Source organism: Eptatretus burgeri, chromosome 3 (genome assembly GCF_056783735.1).
Source record: "Eptatretus burgeri isolate ZD-2024b chromosome 3, Ebu_testis_v1, whole genome shotgun sequence".
In the NCBI taxonomy this organism is placed as follows: Eukaryota; Metazoa; Chordata; class Myxini; order Myxiniformes; family Myxinidae; genus Eptatretus; species Eptatretus burgeri.
The window spans coordinates 70,893,903-70,915,127 of record NC_140963.1 but is presented as its reverse complement, the minus strand read 5'-3'; the positions used below and the strand labels follow the sequence as shown (position 1 = coordinate 70,915,127).

General features: G+C 42.9%; 2 protein-coding genes and 1 pseudogene across 8 annotated transcripts in view; 1 reads left to right on the top strand and 2 right to left on the bottom strand.

Annotated features, from left to right (window-relative positions):
* Positions 1 to 13,160, bottom strand: part of B3GAT1 (beta-1,3-glucuronyltransferase 1) — a 54,424-nt gene extending 41,264 nt beyond the window's left edge. The window contains exons 1-2 of one of the 2 annotated variants that reach the window (XM_085873912.1): positions 13,026 to 13,160; positions 12,219 to 12,792 (exon numbers count right to left, since the gene is read on the bottom strand). In XM_085873912.1, the coding sequence (XP_085730038.1) occupies positions 12,219 to 12,330 (112 nt within the window). In that variant the 5' untranslated portion in view covers positions 12,331 to 12,792; positions 13,026 to 13,160. Of the gene's footprint in view, positions 1 to 12,218; positions 12,793 to 12,991 lie in introns of both variants that reach the window. The other variant, XM_085873911.1, reaches the window with a different exon arrangement.
* Positions 13,149 to 21,225, top strand: part of OSCP1 (organic solute carrier partner 1) — a 94,246-nt gene continuing 86,169 nt past the window's right edge. For 4 of the 5 annotated variants that reach the window (XM_085873901.1, XM_085873895.1, XM_085873900.1 and 1 more), the window contains exon 1: positions 13,149 to 13,276. The gene's annotated coding sequence lies outside the window, so the exon portion shown is untranslated. Of the gene's footprint in view, positions 13,317 to 21,225 lie in introns of all 5 variants that reach the window. The other variant, XM_085873902.1, reaches the window with a different exon arrangement.
* LOC147030155 (uncharacterized) lies at positions 13,707 to 19,833 on the bottom strand (annotated as a pseudogene). The gene is made up of 3 exons (XR_015056243.1): positions 19,707 to 19,833; positions 18,968 to 19,554; positions 13,707 to 18,680 (listed from the first exon to the last, which is right to left on the bottom strand). The product of XR_015056243.1 is annotated as an uncharacterized LOC147030155 (transcript).

Genomic DNA, 21,225 nt, shown 5'->3' with positions numbered 1-21,225 from the left:
GGGGAAGATCCGGCAGCAGCATTGCCTGGATATCACAGTTTTACAGGCTGTGATACAACAGGAAAGTTTGCTGGGAAAGGAAAACTGACCTGCTGGAAAGTTATGCAGAAGGCTTCTCCAAACATGCTCACTGCCTTCAAAAAACCTGGGCTCTACCATAACACCCACAAGAGAGACAGAAGCTGCCATAGAAGAATTTGTTTGTCAGCTGTTCCAGCCACAGACCAAAAAAAAGGATGTGGGACAGCTTCGTTGGGAGATGTTTAAGAGGTCACAGGCGGAGTCTGAAAGGTTACCACCAACTGCAGCTGTGTTAAAACAGCATACCCTACGTGCCCACTATCAGGCCATGATTTGGTGTAATGACCGCAATCCACAACCCAACTTGCCACCACCAGAAAGGTATGGCTGGAGGATAGAGGACAGTACCTATGTTGCAATCATAACCACTCTGAAACCAGCACCAGATGCTGTGATAGAGCTCACCAGATGTGGATGCGGAACTAGTAAATGCATAGGGGGTAGATGTTCATGCAAAAAAGCTGGTCTCCCTTGCACAGAAATGTGTGCCTGTGAGGCATCACCTGAGAAATGCATGAACACAGAACCTGTCAATTTGATGATTGACAGTGATGATGAAACTGAAAGTGATGATGATGATGTTGACTGCTGACTATAAAGTATTAAACTGAAATTAACTTTGTGATTTACTATAAATAGAACCAGTTATGTGTATGTCATTCATGTTAACACTAAATGTTAAAGCTAGATGTGTAGAATCTCTAGTCTAGTAATTAATTAGTATGACCATATATTAGAGTGGTAGTAATTACAGTAGAATGTGTAGTATAGTAGGTAGGCATAGAATGTGTAATACTAGTACATTGTTTAACACATTTCAACAAACTGCATGAATATATGCACAAATGTGAATTTTCTGTTATAATCACCTTGCTTTAAGACTGCATCGCTTCCTTAAAGTATTGTTATATACAATGTAGATTAGAACCACCCACCCCTCTAAACTAATGGGAGAAGTGATATTTAACAATGCATCCCCCCCCCCCACCTCTGTGACCAACCAGCCACTCACCCACCCACCATAAGAAAGTACTTTAGGGAAGCGATGGAGACTTATGATATGACCCTGAATACATTTAGGTATTATATAAAAAGTGCAACATAATGTTGTCTTTCGAACCACGTGGATCTATACTGGAATTGTCCCCAACTATTTTATATTTGGTAACAAGAGTTTATCATGTTTTTCCCTGAAATACACTGCAAAACAATGAGCATATAATTATATTAATTTGATATATGTATATGATTCCACATTATACAGCTGTTAGTGATGTTAGTAAGTTTACATACCATCCAAGCAAAGCATATTTATCTATGTATGCTCACAATGCCTTAAAATCTATATCAAATGTCTAAAATAGTATGCTCATGTGTTTGTAGTCACTGAGAAGCTCATTTTGAGGTGTCACATGCTATATTTATGTACAAAATAAAAAAAATAGCATACGTTTTTTTAGCTAATTTAGGGTCATATCAAAATTGGGTCTAAAATTCATAAAAACAATAAAATTAAAACTTCCCAACATCGTTGTTTTGTTAGAAGGATGTCCATAGAACATGAAAAACATTAGAAACAACAGTTGGCAAAGAAAAAATACAGGATTACACATGGCCCTACACGAGAAGAGGTTTGTTTTTTAATTTTACATTTTACAGAACGAGTATTGTGAAAAAAATTGTCAGATCTGAAATCACGATGAAAAACTCCTATAGGACATATATATATATATATATATATATATATATATATATATATATATATATATATATATATATATATATATATATATATATATATATATATGCAATTTCAGTACTTTTGGGTGTCATGGGACCTTTAAGCAGCACCAACGCTCTGCACAAATTATGGTCTCAATCTCCTCTCCTCCATGTATACATAAGAAAATGTGAAATTTCCAATGCATTAAAGTTATATTTTTCTACTGTTTAAAAAATTATATTGAGTGAACAAAATATTTTAAAATGTGCCAAAATCAACCACCTTCATTGTACTACATTATATAAGGCATTCACTGCTTGATATTGCACCCTGTCCCCCAGAGGGACTGCTTATCCATAGTGTCTGACAGATCTGTGTCTATATTTTCAGAGGTTTTTCTCAATGCTCTCCACAGGGTATCAAAGCAAATCTGGTTAAAAAAACGGACGTTTTAAAATAAAGTTATAACGATTGCGCGGACTGCAAACCGATGTACCACATGACGCATGCACAAATGAGCAGGCAATGTGGTGGATTATCTGCAATATTTATTTCATGGGCGATTAAAATTTTTGATATCTCCCGGGTTGTTTTACATTAAACAGCAACTCTTTTATGGCTAATGTCATTATTTGAACAAATTCATATAATTTCTTTAACTGCTACAGTCTCTGTGAAAACCAGCTTCAAAGTTAAAGGGATCCTATATGGTATGCAGCTACAGTCTGGCCAGCAGTTCCTTATCAACCAATAATTGGAGTGCTTGCTTCAGTGCTTGTGACTCGCCGAGCATTCGACAGTCAATGTCGGTACCGCGCTCGTCATTCTGAGTTAATTGTTCACTCACTGCAGATGCATTTGCGACACCATGTCACTTCATGCTGCGTCATTCAAAGTGAGTGGTCCGTGCTCCATCATTCTGAGCGAGTGGTTCATGCTGCATCATCCTGAGCAAGTCGTTTATGCTCCGTCATCCTGAGTGAATGGTTCGTGCTCCGTCATCCAAAATAAGTGGTTTGTGCTCCATCATCCTGAATGAGTGGTTCATACTCCGTCATCCTGAGCAAGTGGTTTGTGCTCCATCATCCCAAGTGATTGGTGCGTGCCCCCATCATCCCAAGTGAGTGGTTCATGCTCTATCATCCTGAGGGAGTGGTTCGTGCTCCGTCTTCCTGAGGGAGTGTTTCATGCTCCATCATCCTGAGCAAGTGGTTCATGCATCGTCATCCTGAGGGAGTGGTTCGTACTCTGTCATCCCAAGAGAGTGGTTCATGCTCTATCATCCAAAGTGAGTGGTTCGTGCTCCGTCATACTGAACGAGTGATTTGTGCTCCATCCTCCTGAGCAAATGGTTCATGCTCCGTCGTCCTGAGTGAATGGTTCATGCTCCATCATCCTGAGCGAGTGGTTCCTGCTCCGTCATGAGCGAGTTGTTCGTGCTCCATCATCCTGAGCAAGTGGTTCATGCTCCGTTATTCTGATCAAGTGGTTGTGAAATCGCACCCGATTTCTGAGCAGTTTGCTGTATTAACATGTGTTCTAAATTACCGAGGCAAATTTCTTTTTTCCACCCATCACATACAGCTGTTTACAAAGATTAATGTTTGTGAACATATCCCTGAAATTCCACAGAAATGCAATGTTGTTTTTCAGTGAAAGCTACTCAAGGTATTTGGGCTGTGTACAGTACGTTCTGTTGTCGGTAAACACACTGACTCCAACATGCCAAATTCCGAAAAAAGGGCCGATATTGGCCAAGAACTAGTGTGTGCGTGTGCATGTGCGTGTGCGCGCGCGCGTGTGTGTGTGTGTGTGTGTGTGTGTGTGTGTGTGTGTGTGTGTGTGTGTGTGTGTGTGTGTGTGTGTGTGTGTGTGTGTGTGTGTGTGTGTGTGTGTGTGTGTGTGTGTGTGTGTGTGTGTGTTTTGTTCATAAAACATAACATATTCTCTCTGCTAACTCCCTGACTTCCACCCCTCTCTCTCTTTGTCCCCTCCTTGCTCTACCCCCTCCCAATACAATGCAGCACCCTCCTCCCACACCTACCTCTCTCACTCTCCCCTCCCCCCTCTCACTCTCCCTCTCTCTATCTCTGGACATATGGACATATGTGGACGGTGGTTATATCCGTATGGTGTTTGTCTCTGTAAGTGTCCAGATGGGAGTTTGTATCCGGATGTGTCCGAGCGGTGTTTCTCTCCAGACAGTTTGGCTCTGGATGTGTCCGGGTGGTGCTTATCTCTGTACGTGTCAGGGCGGTGTTTGTCTCCGAACGTGTCGGGGTGGTGTTTGTCTCCAGCTGCGTTGGGGTGGTGTATGTCTCCGGACGCGTCAGGGCGGTGTTTGTCGATTGACGCGTCGAGGCACGCGTCGGGGCAATGTTTGTCTATGGACGCGTCGAGGCAGTGTTTGGCGCCGGACGCATCCAGGCGGTGTTTATCTCCAGACATGTCCGGGCCGTGTTTATGTCCAGATGGAATTTGTCTCTGTAAGTGTCCAGATGGGAGTTTGTATCCGGATGTGTCTGAGCGGTGTTTCTCTCCAGACAGTTTGGCTCTGGATGTGTCCGGGTGGTGCTTATCTCTGTACGTGTCAGGGCGGTGTTTGTCTCCGAACGTGTCGGGGTGGTGTTTGTCTCCAGCTGCGTTGGGGCGGTGTATATCTCCAGACGCGTCGGGCGGTGTTTGTCTATGGACGCATCGAGGCACGCGTCGGGGAGGTGTTTGTCTATGGACGCGTCGAGGCAGTGTTTGTCGCCGGACGCATCCAGGCGGTGTTTATCTCCAGACATGTCCGGCCCGTGTTTATGTCCAGATGGAATTTGATCTCCAGACCTGTCCAGATGGGAGTTTGTCTCCCGATGCATCTGAACAGTGTTTGTCTCTGGACAGCTTGGCTCCGGATGCGGCCAGACAGTATTTGTGCCTGGATGTGTCCGGGCATTGCTTGTCTCTGGACGTGTCTGGGCGGTGTTTGTCTCTGCATTTGTCCGGGTGTTGTTTGTTTCTGGACGCGTCTGCATGGTGTTTATGTCCAGACGGGAGTTTGTCTCCAGACGTGTCCGAGCAGAGTTTGTCTCTGTATAGCTTAGCTCTGAATGCGTTCGGCGGGTTTTGTCTCCGGACGTGTTCAGGCAGTGTTGGTCTGTGGGCCGTATTTATAGTATTACCGGTAAAAAAAATGGATTTCAGACATTATTTTATTTCCATCTTCACTGTTATTCTATGCAGAATCATTTTTATGAGACAGTATGAATCGTAATGATCACTCCACCACATGTCTGCCTTCCCTTCCTCTCACCTCACATTGTCTTCCCTTCTCCCACTCCTCCTCGCTCCCACTCCCCTCCTCGCTCTCACACCCCTCCTCATTCCCACACCAAACCTCTCTCTTTTCCCCTCCACCTCCTCACTCTCCCCATTCTGTCTCTTCCCCTCTCTTTTTCTCCCCCCTTCAGTATTTCCATCAGTGAAGCGATGGATAGTGTCAGGGCAGGTCAGATTAGATCGGTGACTTGCAACAGGTACCATGCAAACCTGTACTAACCTGTTCCATGGTCGGGTTGTTAACGACTAAAGCGTCCCCCACCAAATTTCTTGGTGACGAGGGTGTATGATATCGACACCCAGAAGGATGAAGAACAAAACCTGTCAAAGGGCGAAGGAGCTCCTTGGGGAGCCAACGGCCATCCATATCTAGTGCCCAACTGTGTCTGTGGACATCCTCCTGCAGTTGGGTTACTTTTTATTAGGAGGTTGGTGACAGGATTTGCACTCTGGCCACCGTAAAACCTTTCATCCCACAAAACAGTAAAACCTTAAAGAAATCTGAAAACCCACCCCGTGGAAGTACTTCCTGTGCAGCTGCCCTCCACAGGGCAGCTCATCGGATGACGGGATTGGGGCAAGGCCCCCAATATTTGATGATAGGAGGGAAACTACGGGGTAACCTTATCGGGTCAGATTGTGCGAGTGTGTGTTGGGGAGGTGCTGAGGTGTCATCCACCAGACGGTGGTCTCCTTGGGTTAACCTGAGGCGGTCCCGTCAGGTGGGTGCTTGGAATATCCTATCCCAAAGAGAGGATGATCACCTGTCTCTGTTATCATCTGAGCTCAAGCGTTTGGACATCGGTATTGCAGCACTTTCCAAAGTTCGGAGACCGGATTGCGGCGAGATTATGGCAGATTGTGACACCTACGATTGGGCTGGTTGCTCTGATAGATACAATGCACAAGGAGTGCTGTAGCTGTGTCCAATAAGCTGACTCCAATGATAATTGAGGTAACACCGGTCAACTAGCGTATTACGAGACTAAGGATTTGCCACACCTTGGGTGTCATGTGCCTGGTCTGTGTATATGCTCTGACTGGGGTGAGTGATCTCACTGTGAAGGACGCGTTCTATGCCACGCTTGAGTTAGTGGTTGATCAGTGCCCCAGGTGAGATACTCTTCGAGTCTTGGGGTATTTCAATGCATCGACTGGTACTGATAGGGGTGGTTATGAGACATGTATTGTTCCCCATGGGTCTGGAACTGTGAACCAGAATAGCACTAAATTCCTTGACTTCACAAGAAGTCATGGACTTACGGTGGTTGGTTCATGGTTTCAGCACACACAGGCTAATCATTGGACTTGGTATTCCAACACTGGTGGTGTGGCAAAGGAGATTGACCATGTGCTCGTTGATGGTCGCTGGAGGATGATACAGAACTGCAGGGTCTACCGGAGTGCTCAGTTCCTCAATACTGACCACAGGCTTGCTGTAGCAACTCTGAAGTTGCAGCTTAAATCCAGGAGAATGGTACCATCCCAGCCTGGGCTGGATGTTGGCAAGCTCAAGGATGAGAAGGCAGCTGAGGAGTTTGCGAACAGGCTGAGTGGAGATTTGGGGGGGGTCTTGGTGCTTTGGGGGATACTGACAAGTTGTGGATTGCCTTCAAGACCACCGTCCTTGATGTTGCTGGGAGATGTCATGGAACTCACCGTAGGGAGAAAAATAATTTTGTCTCTAGTGATGCTGGGTACCATTGACCAGAGTCACAGGGCCAGGCTGAATGGCAAAGCTGAGCTGTTCAGGGAGCTGAGGCGTAAAACTGCACATGCACTAAGGGTGGACAAGGAGGCCTATGTGTGAGGAATCTGTGAGGGGGTAGACCATCACCTGTGGTCGTGATTCTTGTCCTGCTTCGAGGGGAATTCACGCATTGCGTTCCTTCAAGCCTGTCACTCGGTGTACTGCAGCTTGAGCAGAGAGTGGGGGGCTCTTGACGGGGAGTCCGAAGTGACGGCCCGCTGGGCATGTTACTTTGAGCGGCTGGACCAGTTTGATCTACCAACTGTCGACTTGGGTATCAAGGAAGTTACAACCCGATTGCTGGCCCTCCAATCAACTGTGGTCCATTTTCATTAGTGGAAACACTGGCTGCGGTGAACCGGTTGAAATGGGGTAAAGCTCCTGGGATCTGTGGCATCCATGCTGAACTTCTCAAGGCTGGTGGAAATGCTGTACACGTGTCGTTGCATGCAGTTCTATGCTCTGCCTGGAACACAGGCATCATCCCAACTGACTGGAAAAGGGGCCTTATTGTCCCGCTCTGGAAGGGGAAGGGTGATCACCAACCAAGGGTGATCACAGAGGCAACAACTACAGAGGGGTGATGCTGCTCTCAGTGCCGGGCAAGGTCTTTGCCTGGATAATTATTGATTTTGTTCGCCACCAAATGCTTGAACACCAGCATCCACAGCAGTCAGGCTTTACACCAAAGAGGTCAACGATTGAACATATCTTGCTCTTCGGGTCCTCACCGAATGCAGATCAGAGTTTCGGTAGGGGCTGCTTGCAGCCTATGTTGATCTCTGTAAAGCATTTCATTCAGTGAATCAGGATGCCCTCTGGAGGATTCTTGGTCTTTGTGGGGTGCCACCAAAACTGATCGATTTGATGTCTGAACTATACTCTGGTACTGAGAGTGCTGTGAGATGTGGTGATAGCATCTCTGACTTATTTCAAGTTGTTACTGGAGTTCGTCAGGGGTGTATGCTGGCCCCCACACTTTTCAGCACTTGTATGGACTGGATTCTGGGGAACATGTCGGAAATATCTAGCTGCGGTGCATCGTTTGGGAATGTCAAGATCTCTCACCTTGATTTTGCAGATGATGCAGTCATCTTTGCAGAGACTCTAGATATCCTTTTGGGGGCCCTCGAGGTGCTGAATGAGGAGTTTGAGCCGCTGGGATTACGGGTTTCATGGGTCAGAACTAAGATCCAGGCTTTCAATGACATAGTGGATGCTGCTATCCTGTCTGTACCTGTTTGTGGCAAGGATGTTAAGGTCACGGAAAGATTCACTTACCTTGGCAGTGATATTCATGTCTCTGCTGACTGTGAGCCAGAGGTCAACAGACGTCTGGGTCGGGCCTGGGGCGTCATGGATTCACTGGATCATGGGGACTTAATTCCTTTGGTACCAGGTCTCTTCGGAGAATCCTTGGCTATCGCTGGTCGGACTTTGTGTCCAACAAACGGTTGCTGAGAGAGACTCAAATGTGATTTGTTACCTGCATATTCTGCGAGTGTCACCTGCGGCTGTATGGACATGTGGCTCATTTTCCTGACGCTGACCGTGCTCACCAGATTCTCTCAGCGAGGGAGGCTCATGAGTGGAAGAAGCCAATGGGCCACGTGCCTCATGATTGCAGCAGGTTAATCAGCCCCTCCAGGAGATGGGGATGGGCCAGGAATCTGCCTGGGGGATGGCCAGATGGAAGCCACTGGAGTACTGGCGGAAAGTGGACGCAGCGACGCGCTGCTCCAGCGCATGCTCCCATACCTGACCTGACGAGATGGGTGGTATTTGCTAGTCGCTACCAATAAAAGGCAGTGTGTGTGCGTGCGTGCGTGTGTGTATCAGTGTATGTGTAAGTGCGTCACTGTGTCTTCTCCATAACTCCAAAACTATAAAACCTAACAGCCTAAAACTTTGCATGCACACTAAGACACCTCCAAGGAAGTGCAGGAGTGAAAATTGGGTGTTTCGGTTAATTAAAACACCTCTTTTGAAGATAATTATCTTCAGAAGTTATCTTCAAATATAATAACTACATATTTGAAAGGTTGTCAGTGCTACAGGTTTTGAGTAATATTTTACATCGTATGTCATTCATCGGGATGAGAAACACATTTTTTCATTCAATTACTCTACCGATGAGAAGTTTTAGAATACGCCCATTTTTCTAGTTTTTACTGAAATTTAAGCATTTTACTGCTTCAATGTACTCTAAAATTAAAGCATAGGACAAAGAAACAATTGCAGCCGAAAAATAAATTATGGAATCGTTTTGTTGAACAAAATTTAATCTAAATTGTTGACTCATCAAAGTAGCCACCTTTTGCAAATATAACAGCCGAACATACTCGTGGAATTCTTTCTGCAGTGGAAATCAAATATTGTTCGGAAAGTTCTTCCCAACACTGTTGCAGAAGTTCCCACAAATGTGTTGCACTTGTAGGTTGCTTTGCTTTCACCCTTCTGTCCAGTTCATCCCAAACCAGCTCGATGGGGGTTTAAGTCTGGAGACTGTGCTGGCAATTCTATGATTTGAAGCCTCCCGTCTTGTTCTTTTCTTCTAAGGTAGTTCTGACATAGCCTGGAGGTATGTTTTGGGTCGTTATCTTGCTGCAGGATGAACTCATGACCAACTCGGCAGAGAGCAGAGGGTATTGCATGGCACTGCAAAATGCTGTGGTCGCCCTTTTGGTTCAGGATGCCAGTCACTCTGTGCAAGTCGCTGACTATGGATCCAGCAAAAGAGCCCCAGATCATCATGCTTCTTCCTCCATGTTTGACAGTTGGTGTCGCACACTGAGGAACTATCCTTTCGCTTACTCGACGGCGTACAGAAACCCTGCGTGATGAACCGAAGATTTCAAATTTTGATTCATCGGTCCATAACACCTTCTTCCAGTTTTCAGTAGTTCACTGGTGGTGCTTCATGGCCCAGGCAAGCCTCATTTTCTTATTTTGCCATCTTAGCAATGGGTTTCTTACTGCCACTCGACCTGTCAAACCTGCAGCTTGAAGTCTTCTCTTCACAGTTAAAACTGAGACTTCCTTACTTTGACCAGTGTTAAGCTGTGCTTGAAGCTGCTGTCCTGTGAGCCGCCTATCACGCAAGCTGTTGACTCTCAGAAACTTGTCTTCTGATTGTGTTGTGGCTTTGGGTCTGCCAGACCTCGTCCTGTCAGAGTTTCCTCCAGTTTCGAAGTGCCTTTTGATGGTGTAGGAAACTGTACTCACAGACACCTTGGCTTCTTTGCAATTTCTCTGAAGGAAAGACCTACACTTTTAACGGTTATAATGGTCTGTCTGTCTTCCTTTGTTCATCGTCTTTTTCTCGCTAGTATGATAGCAATATACTACTTTCTGCAGTGCAATATTGTCCAAATAATGCTTCAGAGGGTGGAGCAACACAGTCTGTTCCAACACTGCTTTTATACAGAGAGAGAGAGAGTTTGTAACTAATCAAGAAAAGTTGGGACACCTGTCGGAATTGTTTGCATCAACTTTCAAGGCTTAATTTGCTTCCATTGCTGCAGAACAGCAACAGTTGTTAACCCATTACTTGTTCCATGAAAAGGGCCTTTTTTAACAACTGAAATTTACATTATTTTTCAGTTTTTGGTAACCTAAACTTTTTTTTAACCTCTGGCAGATTAGCGCTTAGCTTTGTACCATTTCAGGTTATTCACTGGACTTGAACTGCTTAAATTTCAGAAAAAAACTGAAAAATGGGGGTGTTCTAAAACTTTTGAACGGTAGAGTACAATATTTATCCAACGCCAGTGAAGCGAAAAGCAAGGTCAAGCAATATGTTCACTTCTGTCTCTTTGTCCATTCGTACCAACATCAGGTTTTGATTGAGGAAGAACAATTTCAATTGAATCTTATATTTTGAACACAAATCTGAACATGAATCAGGAAACGAACTTGTAGTTTATAATCAACTTGGTTCTGAATTTGACCCAATTGTACATGTGCACAGAGTAGTGAGATACTTTTTTTTTAGTCTGTCTGCCTATCGGTCGGTCAAAGAAGATTGAAAATCATTCCAAACAGGAAACTTACTCTTTTTATTTTAAGGACGTCATGAAGGACACAAACTACAGGCTTGGAGAACTAACGTAATGTGTTAGATAAGGTGGTGTAATAGACACTGCATCAACAGTGGTAAACTTCTGGAATGAATTTTTATATGACTTTTACAATCTTTATTTTATTTCAATTGAATTATACATTTAAACACTGCATTGGGTAAGGTGTTTTATATACTCTCCAGTTATTATTTCATTAGAGAAGTATTTTAATCATTCCGATGAATAAGTACGAATGGAGCACGAAAGCAGCGTGCTGCTCCCATGTTTGTGCCAGCTTGCACTTGGATCAACACTTTTAAAACTAGAAGAGTACTCGGTAGAGCGCATACCTCTGCCACACAATGCCGGATCCATGAGAACATATCGGGCACATTACATTTTTGAAATATCATGCTTTTCAGTACTATATCGTTTTTGGCCCTATCTCTCAATGGTGAAGGATCACATTAAAAATTATCAGATCCGGATGCGGATCTTCACCAAAATCTAAAAAGTTCGTCCATGTCACACCCCGTCACCTTGTCACACCTGTCCACAAAATTTCATGTGGATCCGTCCAAAACTTTTTGAGATATCCTGTACACAAACAAACAGACAGAAAGGGGTGGAAACATAACAACCTTCACCTTCGGTGGTTGAGGTAATAATCATTCGGGTGGGATTGCAATTTGCATCGATAAAATATCCGTGCACAGATTTATGAAATCACCTGTGTATGCTGTGCCTTATCATCAAAAAAAATACATGATCCTATCCAATGTACCAAAAATGTTATTCAATCCATTGCATTTGAAAGTTCTTCGCTGACGTAATTCTGGATGCAGTTCCTTTGGGACTTGGTCTCACGGCCTTTAATGAACAAACGAAATAATGGTTCAAGACCGGTTTGTTGCGGAGAGTGGTCTGGAATCTCGTGACAACGAACTTCAATGCAGAAGGAGGCCATTCGGCCCATCAAGCCTGTGAAGCGGTTGCCAACCTATGGTTGTTTGTGCATGCTCTTGCCTCTTGAAATGCTGAGCGTCAAGCAAGGAAGCAGCACGGACCATTTTGAAAGTCTTTGCTGTGATTCGGCCCAGTTGTTCATTACATTACCCAGTATACATGTAGTTCATTATTTTGTTCACAGTATAGCTTATTGAACCTGGTGAATTTGGGAGCCATGCAAATTATGCTTCAAAAGGCTACAACTGAGGCTAAATTGAAAGAAAGTCTTGTAAATTTTCCCGCCACACGTAGGCTACTATTACGTGCTTACCCCAGGAATCTTGGTTCCAGAGTAGCAGGAGCAAGATCCATGGTACAGCCACCAGCAGCCCCAAGCACGCAGCTCGTCCTCGAGCCTTTCCAACGATGATCTCAGCCCCCATTCTAAAATGTACCCAACTTCACTCACCTGAGGTATTAACCCTTCCTTTCTTCACGTCGTTACGTTTCGCACCTTAATACTCATCACAATGGAGCCCAAGTCCCCCTGTTTTAACTAATTACCAGTTACGTACCCTGATCCTAAACCCCCGGTGGCAAGTTTACCTCAGCTTTTCATCCAACCATTTGCTGGGAGTGTGCGATCTAAACCACCCTACCTCATAAACTCAGGTCCAAACGATCGAAGCTCATCTTCACGTTACACCTCAGTAAATATTTCATTTTTCCCATCGTCTTGGAAGATTTTTCTATTCCCTTAATAATCACATCTGCAACGTCCCTCCGCCTCTTGTTTCGTAAATCTTCTTACATTACGTAACACTCCCATTACTTTATTCCAATTCGAATTGGAAACGTTTCCTCTTCCTTCCCTCTTCCGCCCTTCTTCCTCACAAGTTGGACGTCTGTACAGGGAAGAGGAAAAGAGACGAATTATAAAGGGAACACAGATGGACACTCAAAGAGGTTTAAAAACTGTGAGAAACGATGACGGGATAAATCAGGGACGGACGGACGGACGGACAGACGGACGGACGGACAGCATCTTTCAAGGAGTAGGGTGGGGGTTTTGGAGTGTGGGGTTGAATAAGTAGAAGTACTTACATACTGTTGCAAAAGCCTACATTGATCCACGTACCAGCGAATAAGAGTGGGAGGACAGGAAGTAGCGCAGGGGGCAGACAGAGGAAGGCAGAGTAAGAGAGAGAAAGAGATAAAGATAGCAGCTAATAAGAGGGAGATGGGAAAGCTAAGGCTGTGGAGACGAGGAAAGGGCGGGGAAAGCTGAACGAGAGCGAGCGATGGGTCTGTATAAAGAGGAAGAGTCCGTCCGTCCGATGCGGCAATGACTGTTGGAGGCGCGAGAGCGTGTGGAGAATCAAGGATGAGGTGGGGGAGGGGGATCGAAGACGGTCTGAGGAATATCGTTGTACGTGTACGTGTACGTGTACGTGAGATGCTGAGTGATACAAGCACCGTGTAAGGGATTTCTTTAACTCGTATACACGGTACACTTGGAAGGATTAATTTAAGGAGGAGACATGAAAGAATCACACATCCTCACGCGAGCCGATCCCCTGTAAATGTCAGCACGTGCGTGACGAGCAGACCCTGAAACGAAGCCTAAAATGCAAAGTAAGTCGTTTCCGATGTGATACATCTAAATATTTAATTGTCCTTCAGTTAAGTATATATATATATATATATACTTTATTCATGTTTTGGACAAAAAAAAATTCCCCACACACGGGATGATAAATTAATGGCCCGCATTTCGGGGAGCTGTGTGGATATTAAACATTTAAACCCAACAGCTTGTGTAATTATCGGCATCCGATTGCTCAATAAATGCATTGATCGAGTTCTTGATTTGCAGGCAAAAACACCACCACCACAACTACTACTGCCGTTACTACCCCAGTTATTCCCACCTCCATGTGGACTCAGGGATTGTTTTTTGGCCCAATCTTTCACGAAGTGGCTGACCAAGCCTGACATACATACTTCGACTGAAGGTGGCAGGAATTAATTATTAATTGCATGAATCCTTTGGTTGTGTGTGTCATTCTGTGTGTCTGTCTCTGTGTTTGGGTAGTCGATCTAGTCGAAAAAAAAAGAGATTTTTTTTTCTACCCTTATTATCAGTATTTCCATCGATATGTCTGTCTGTCTGTTGGCTGCTCTTCGAGCACCCTTATTCTTATCTGGACATTTCCATCTGTCTGTCTGTCCGCGAAACTTTGGTCAAGCCTAGGGGCTAAACCACTCAACCGATTCCATTGAAATTTGGTAGGTAGGACCAATATTTCTGGGAATCGTGTGCTTTCGAATATAGGACCCCGGGCCCAAGCAACGGCATAGCAACGGCCCTTTAAAGTGGTCAAAAAATCGAAAAAAATAAAAAAAAAATTAATCGAAAAATCGAAGCTCAGAGTTCTGTGCGCAATCTATCTAGCTCCCTTCATGCCAATTTGCAGCCCGAACAAAAAATATTTCTAGGAGGAGATAGGTTTTGGGCGAGTACATGTCAAACATTTCAGAAACGGTTAATTGTGAATATCTCGAAGAGAAAGAGTCTGATTTTGATGAAACTTGGGTGAAATGTGTACAATGTGGCTAGCATGTACACAAAAATGAATGGTTGCTATGCACACCTCCGTTGCGTAGCAACAGCTAAAATACTTTATCATACATCGTACACTTATTGTGGACTGTACAAAAAAATCAATACCTCCGAGGGACCTACTTTTTTGTGCCCAAGAATGTCTTACAGCATCATATAAAAAATAAAATCTTTAGCGAATAGATAAATGGAATTATCAGGGCTGCCATTTGTTAAAGTCTCTTTGGAAACATGCCTGAAATTTCACAAGGCGGGTTTCTGGGCACAAACTAAGAGAGCTGTGATAATTATATTTATTGTGCTAAATTGATTGATAGCATGTACATGAATATCGGCTAGTCGCGTCGGCCAGCTTTCAATCGAGAGCGAGCAGCCATGTCGCCTACTGGCTTGTCTGTATGTATGTCTGTTCAGTCCAGTGCTCCGTTAATACAATGGCGATTTCGATGAAACTTGGTTGGTAGGTTCATACCATGACCTACTTGTGTGCAAATGAGAACCGCTGCTATGGACACCACCGTTGCCTAGCAACGGGACTTTGAAATTTTTGAAAAATCAAAAATCGGGTCACAAGCGACTGTGGGCAGTACATTCAGCCATATTGTCAAAAATTTCCAGCTAGATCCTATGAAAACTGTTGGAGAAAATAGACTTTTAATGAACCCTGGTCGAAAACAATAAAAAAAACGAAGTTCGTTATATCTCAGAGACTATGAGTCAGATATACATGAAACTGGTATGGTAGGTTCATGGTATGTCCTAGTTATGTTTGAGAAAGAACCGTTGCTATGGACGCTTTTGTTGGCTAGTAACGGCTGAAAAACGACTAAATTTGACTTGATTGACTACCCATGTCCGCCTACCGGCTTGTCTGTTTGTGTCTTTGTTTACACTGTAGCAGCCACACCGTTTCAGCGATCATGACCAAACTGGGTACAGACGTCAGTCATGGTCCAACTTAGACACTTGTCGTTTTTGGTGAATCTCGGTCAAAGGTCAAGGTCAAGGTCAAGGTCACCGAAAAACCGAAATTCTTATTTTTGCAATAACGTCCACTAAAATGGTTGTATCGACTTCAAACCAAATCCAAAATGTGCATCTTCCAATACTGCATCCAACCATATGTCTCATTGGGGGTGTCACACCAACACCCTTCTTAGCAGTCGGGGGTCGAATGTCAGGGGGGGGGGGTTCGTGTCAAAACTTTCAAATTGCGATAAAAACGCCATTTCAAGTCCGATTGATTTCCAAGTTATGATCATGACCAAACTAAGTGCTATAACTCATTAAACAGTACAGCACTATCTACTTATAAGAACCAAATTGATTTCCAGGTTTTTGTTTTTTCAAAGATCATGGAGATATGACAAAGTTATTCCGGCAATTCCTTGTTCAACAAGCAATTTCATTTAATTTGTTCATGGTGCCGGTGAGAGCTCACCCATTTCTCGCGAACGACACTGTGGGAGATTTAACGTCCACCAACTAATGCTGGTCCACTAACAAACCCCCTGGATGCAAAACACAAATCTGACATTTTAAAATTGTAACAACACTTGAATGCAAACTATACAGCTTTTAGACTAATGCAATGTAATCTCTTCCAGGTTCATCATTGATGGAGACTCGATAGACCACTGAATGGGTGATAAGTTTGGGTGTATACCAAGGACAAATTGATTAGACTTTGGTGAAGATCCTGATCCCGATCCGAGGATTTTTCAAGTGATTCTTCACCATTTATAGACTCACAGGACCAAAAAAACGATATATCGCACAATATCTCAAAAACTTGTGGACATATTCTTTCCGTCCGTGCGATATATCGCACCACAAAAACTTGTGGACTTTGGACAAGTTTGGTGTGTGACAAGGACAAATTGATTCGACTTTGGTAAAGATCCGAATCAGGAATTTGGGACTAGAATCTTTTAAGCGATTCCTCACAATTGAGAGATAAGGCCAAAAATTATATATTGCATGATATTTCAAAAAGTTATGGATGGATTATGACAAAACTTTGTGGATGAGTTGGTTCGGTGACAAAGACAAGTCAGTTAGACAATGACTACCCATGTGAAAAAGTTTCAAAACTATGATGTCATCAATGACGTGATTTGTCAGCCATATTGGATTTTAGCAAAAACCCTTAAAAACCTTCTCTCAAACCGTCCAACCGATTGAGACAAAACTTTAACGTACAAAATTACAAAGGTGTCATCGACTACCAATGGGGATAAAAGTTTGATAACCAAAACATCATCGGTCATGTGCAGCCATGTTGGATAGAAAAGATAACCTTATCTGATCTATGCAAAACTTCATATATGTGATCGATGACTCAAGTTGACTTGGGGTTTAAATTTATGATGTCATAAGTCAGGTGGTCAGGCAGCTATTTTAGATTGGAAAAAAAAAATCCTTAAAAAACCCCTGTAAAACTGCCTAACAGATTGATGTGAAACATTAATATAATTATCATCGAGTACACATGGGGATAAAAGTTTGAACACGAAAATAAAAGTCATCAGTTAACTGGTTTCAGGGAACAGTTTTTTTAAAGGTTTCCTTCAATCAAATATGGCTGCCAAACCATGTGACCTATGACATCATTGGGATGAAACCTTTTTCCATATGGCGAGAGAATGATATATTTGAAGTTTCACATCACTCAGTTCCAGAGAAAAAGATTTTAAAATGTTTTCCTTAAATCCCATATGGCTGCCAAACTGCGTGAGCTAAGATGTCAAACTTATCAAACTTTATTCCTTGTGACAAGGATTCACCGAAGAGACATGGTACCAAATAAAAGGAATTAAGTCACCGCCTCAGATCCCTGGTCAGAGTTCAAGTCTCACATCTATAGAGCAAGACTGGAAGCACCAAGGACCTCGGATTTTTGTCCTCCCACACAGGTACCAGCAGCGCCACACCCCTTGATCCAGTGAATCCACGACTCCCCATAGTGGGGTACCACTACCATAGTGAAAATATTGTTACACGGTGGATAAAAGCACAATTTTTTCACCAAAACATCTCCATGGTATACCTTGTAGAAAAAAAGTAAGCTCCAAAAAAAAAAATGATGGGAAGTGTAATATCTGACGTCATTATGACATCATCAGCTTATTATTATGTAATCATATTATAAAAAAAAATCAATGACTTAGAACTAAGGTGTTAAGTGCATTTTGACATCAAAATATATGTTTCCGAGGTCAAGGAATTCACTGCAATTGTCGTTTTTCTTCTTAGACAATGTTTAAAAGATTTATGACATCATTCTGACGTCATCCAGCAAAAGAAAAACTCGTATTAGATCCGTCTGCACATAAATTCGTTTGATTAGTTAACATCCACATCTCGAGACTTTAGTTCATAATAATCTTCCCGTTGAGTTACAGAATTTAAAACACCACTAAAGTGGTGCATCTTCCAATACTACATCCAACCATATGTCTCATTGGGGGTGGCACACCAACACCCTTCTTAGCAGTCGGGGGTTCACGGTGAAGTTCGGTTTTTTTCCAGTAATTTAGACTGAGCTATTATAAGTTACACTTCATCATTATTCCGTTAGCTGCTTTAATAAAGGGGTAAATGACACAAAATTATAGATGATGCATCAAATGAATATGCATATACATAATACAAATAATCGTGATTCTTTCCCAGTTTGTACCAGTGATTCCTTGAGATGAAAAAGAATATTAGTATGTCGGCCTACATGTTGTTTCTTCTATCATTATTTTTATTACCTTGTTAAAAACACACAGTGACAGCTCCCCCTTCCTCACGCAAGTAATTCATTGTTCAAAATAGAAACATACAGAACTGGAATAAGTGTGGTAGCTATAGTGTCGGTGATGAGCTGTAGCTGCAAGCAAGTTATTTCTGACAGTTGCAACTGCAAAGTTCTGTGCAGGGTAGACCAGCTTTCGTGCACTTGCAACGACTGACACAACCGGCTTCTGACTTGAAACCACATTTGATGAGCTCTTTGCATGCTTTAGCTGCTTCCGGGATGGTTATCCAAACAGGGACCCAGTGGTCATTCTGCATTGTCCATCCCCACCCCTCTGGTGAGGAAACCGGAGGCTGTGCCTGACTACTTGTGGTCCAGATGCCACCTTGATATACCACCCTCTTGATATGTTGGAGCAAGGCATCCTAAGTGAATAAAAATGAATTAACTTGTCAGTTCTGATGTTGCCGTCATGTACAAAGTTATTTTCGTTAAAATGTTACAGTTGGAATGTTCATAATTTTTATTTAAATTTCTTTCAATATTACCTACATACCAATTAATGAATACAACTAACCAACAATCACATTTCAAGGATGGTTATGTTACTGAATATCACCTTTGAAAACTAGTGTATAACTTCATGAAAAGTAAAGGTCGATTTCTTTATAAATAAATAAAATGAATAGAGGAGGGTAAGCCTAATAGATACCTGAGTCGGGAGGATCTTCTCCAAACTTCTCTTTTTCTTGCAGAAGAGCTCTCTGTGTGCATTGTTGACAGAGACTAGATTGCTGGTCACGTCATACATAAGCACTGTAAATCGTTCAAGACACTGGATGTGTGCTGATGAGAGGTCGACCGGTTGAAATGGATTTTCTACAATGTGAAGGAATGTACCTGTCACATCGGGATGAGATTTCCAGACCTTCCAAGCACTTATTTTCCCTTTATCAAGGAAGCAAGAAGTAGTGTCACATCCTGTGAATGCATGGAAGAGGGGTAGGGCTCAGGATTTGTCTTCTCCAAGATTCTGACAGATAGTGTTGATGTTGTAATGGCAGAAATTCTTGCCCATACCAAAAGCCACCCACACATCAATGTCGGGATGATCATGGAGCAAAGCTGGAAGCTGACGGACGAGAAGGACTACAACATCTGTGTCTACTGTTCGGATCAGAATCTTCTTTGCGTCTCTGTCCACTGCATGCTGAAGATGAACGATGATTCGGGTATCCACTTCTTCATGTGTGCAGTCCATCATGGGCTCACAATCGCCTCTGGAAATCACTGATATACCTACAAATTATACACGAGTAAAGTATTGAGTTATTTTATTATTTTAAATCATCTGTTTGTCGATTATTTCTTAAAATGAATAATTATTAGAATTATAAGTATTACAATCATAATGAACAAATTAAACATAGAATAGATTAGAAAATGATTACCTGAGGTGACATACAGCTCCTTGTCATGAGGACACTCTTCTGTAATCACTGTCTGTGAAAGGAATGAGAATAGCAGCTCCTCTTTGTTAGTGCTGTCTCAGAGGAAGTCTTTCCATTTGGTTGGCATTCTGGTCTTAGGTGCGACCTTCCTGCGCACACCACAGCCACGCTTTTGTCGAGTGGACTCCTTGATGCTGCTGTACAGATACCTGTCCCACACCAAATCCAGTCTCTTCACTCCTTGCAGTTCACGGTGAAGAAAGGGCTGAAAATTTTTTCTGGCATAGTCATCAAATGTAGACGCAGAGGACGTAGGCAATCCATGGACCAGAGCGGCACCATCAAAGATGATCACGGTGACTGGCAACGAATTGAAGACTAAGATACGTACCGTACAGAAGAATGAGCCCACTATAAGATGGTGAAAAATGCTAAATTTGAATAGCTAGACTAAGATCGCATATATTCCCGGGAATGTATTGTTTGAACATGGTCTTAAATCACATTTGAGACCAGGCACCCTTGCATTTATCCCCTAATTGTTATGTTTTCATTTGTTTTTTTTTTGTTTTGTTTTTTTACACATTTGAGCAATGACATCACTGCAACATAGTGAGCTTAAAAAGGGTTGTATATCAATTACCTGTTTCTTGAAAAAAATCTCGGCACAGTACTTCACAACCTTATACATTGTTAACATTAATGTTAAACATTAATTTGCGCTAATATCTTGTTAGTCTATTGTGACGTCATTAAATACACTTCCTGTCATCAGATTTTTTGGAGCTTACCCTCTTTTTGATCCTTATACATGGGCAAAGCTTTGCTAACAAAATTGTGCTTTTGTCCACAGTGTAACGGTCCTTGGCATTTTTGTTAATAAGGTACCTCACTACCAGGCCTGACACCAAAATAGCGCTTAATCCCACCGAATTTGCATTTACAATAAGGTGATTGTGAGCCTGAGGGTCGAAATGCACCATAAGTTAGTCACTGGTCAATGTTGTTTTCAACTGATTGAATGCCATTTGATGTGCTTTAGTCCACATCCAGGTTGCATCCTTGAAAGTTAAGGCAGGTATTGGATCCACAATGGTGGCAAAATTGGAGATAAAATGAGTGAGGTAGTTTGCAAGGCCAAGAAAACTTCAAACTTCAGCTGTGTTGGTTGGATTGAACAATTCTTGATTGCATCGACTTTTGTGGCTTCCTGGCTGATGCCTGCTGTGGAAACCTTGAAGCCATAAAATGTCAGTTCTGGGACACCGAAAAGACATTTCTCAGAATTTGCCGTGCTTTTTCTCTCGCATACATTGTAAGGTCTTAAGAAGGCATTGGTTATGTTATTCAACACTTCGACCATACACAATGATGTCGTCAGAGATGTTTTGTGTATTCTTGCAACCCTCACGTGCCTGTTTGTATGGCATGTTGGTATTCTTCTGAAGCAGAGGTGATGCCAAAAAGCAAACGTTTGTACAGAAAAAGGCCTTCAGGAATTTGAAGTCATTATATCACG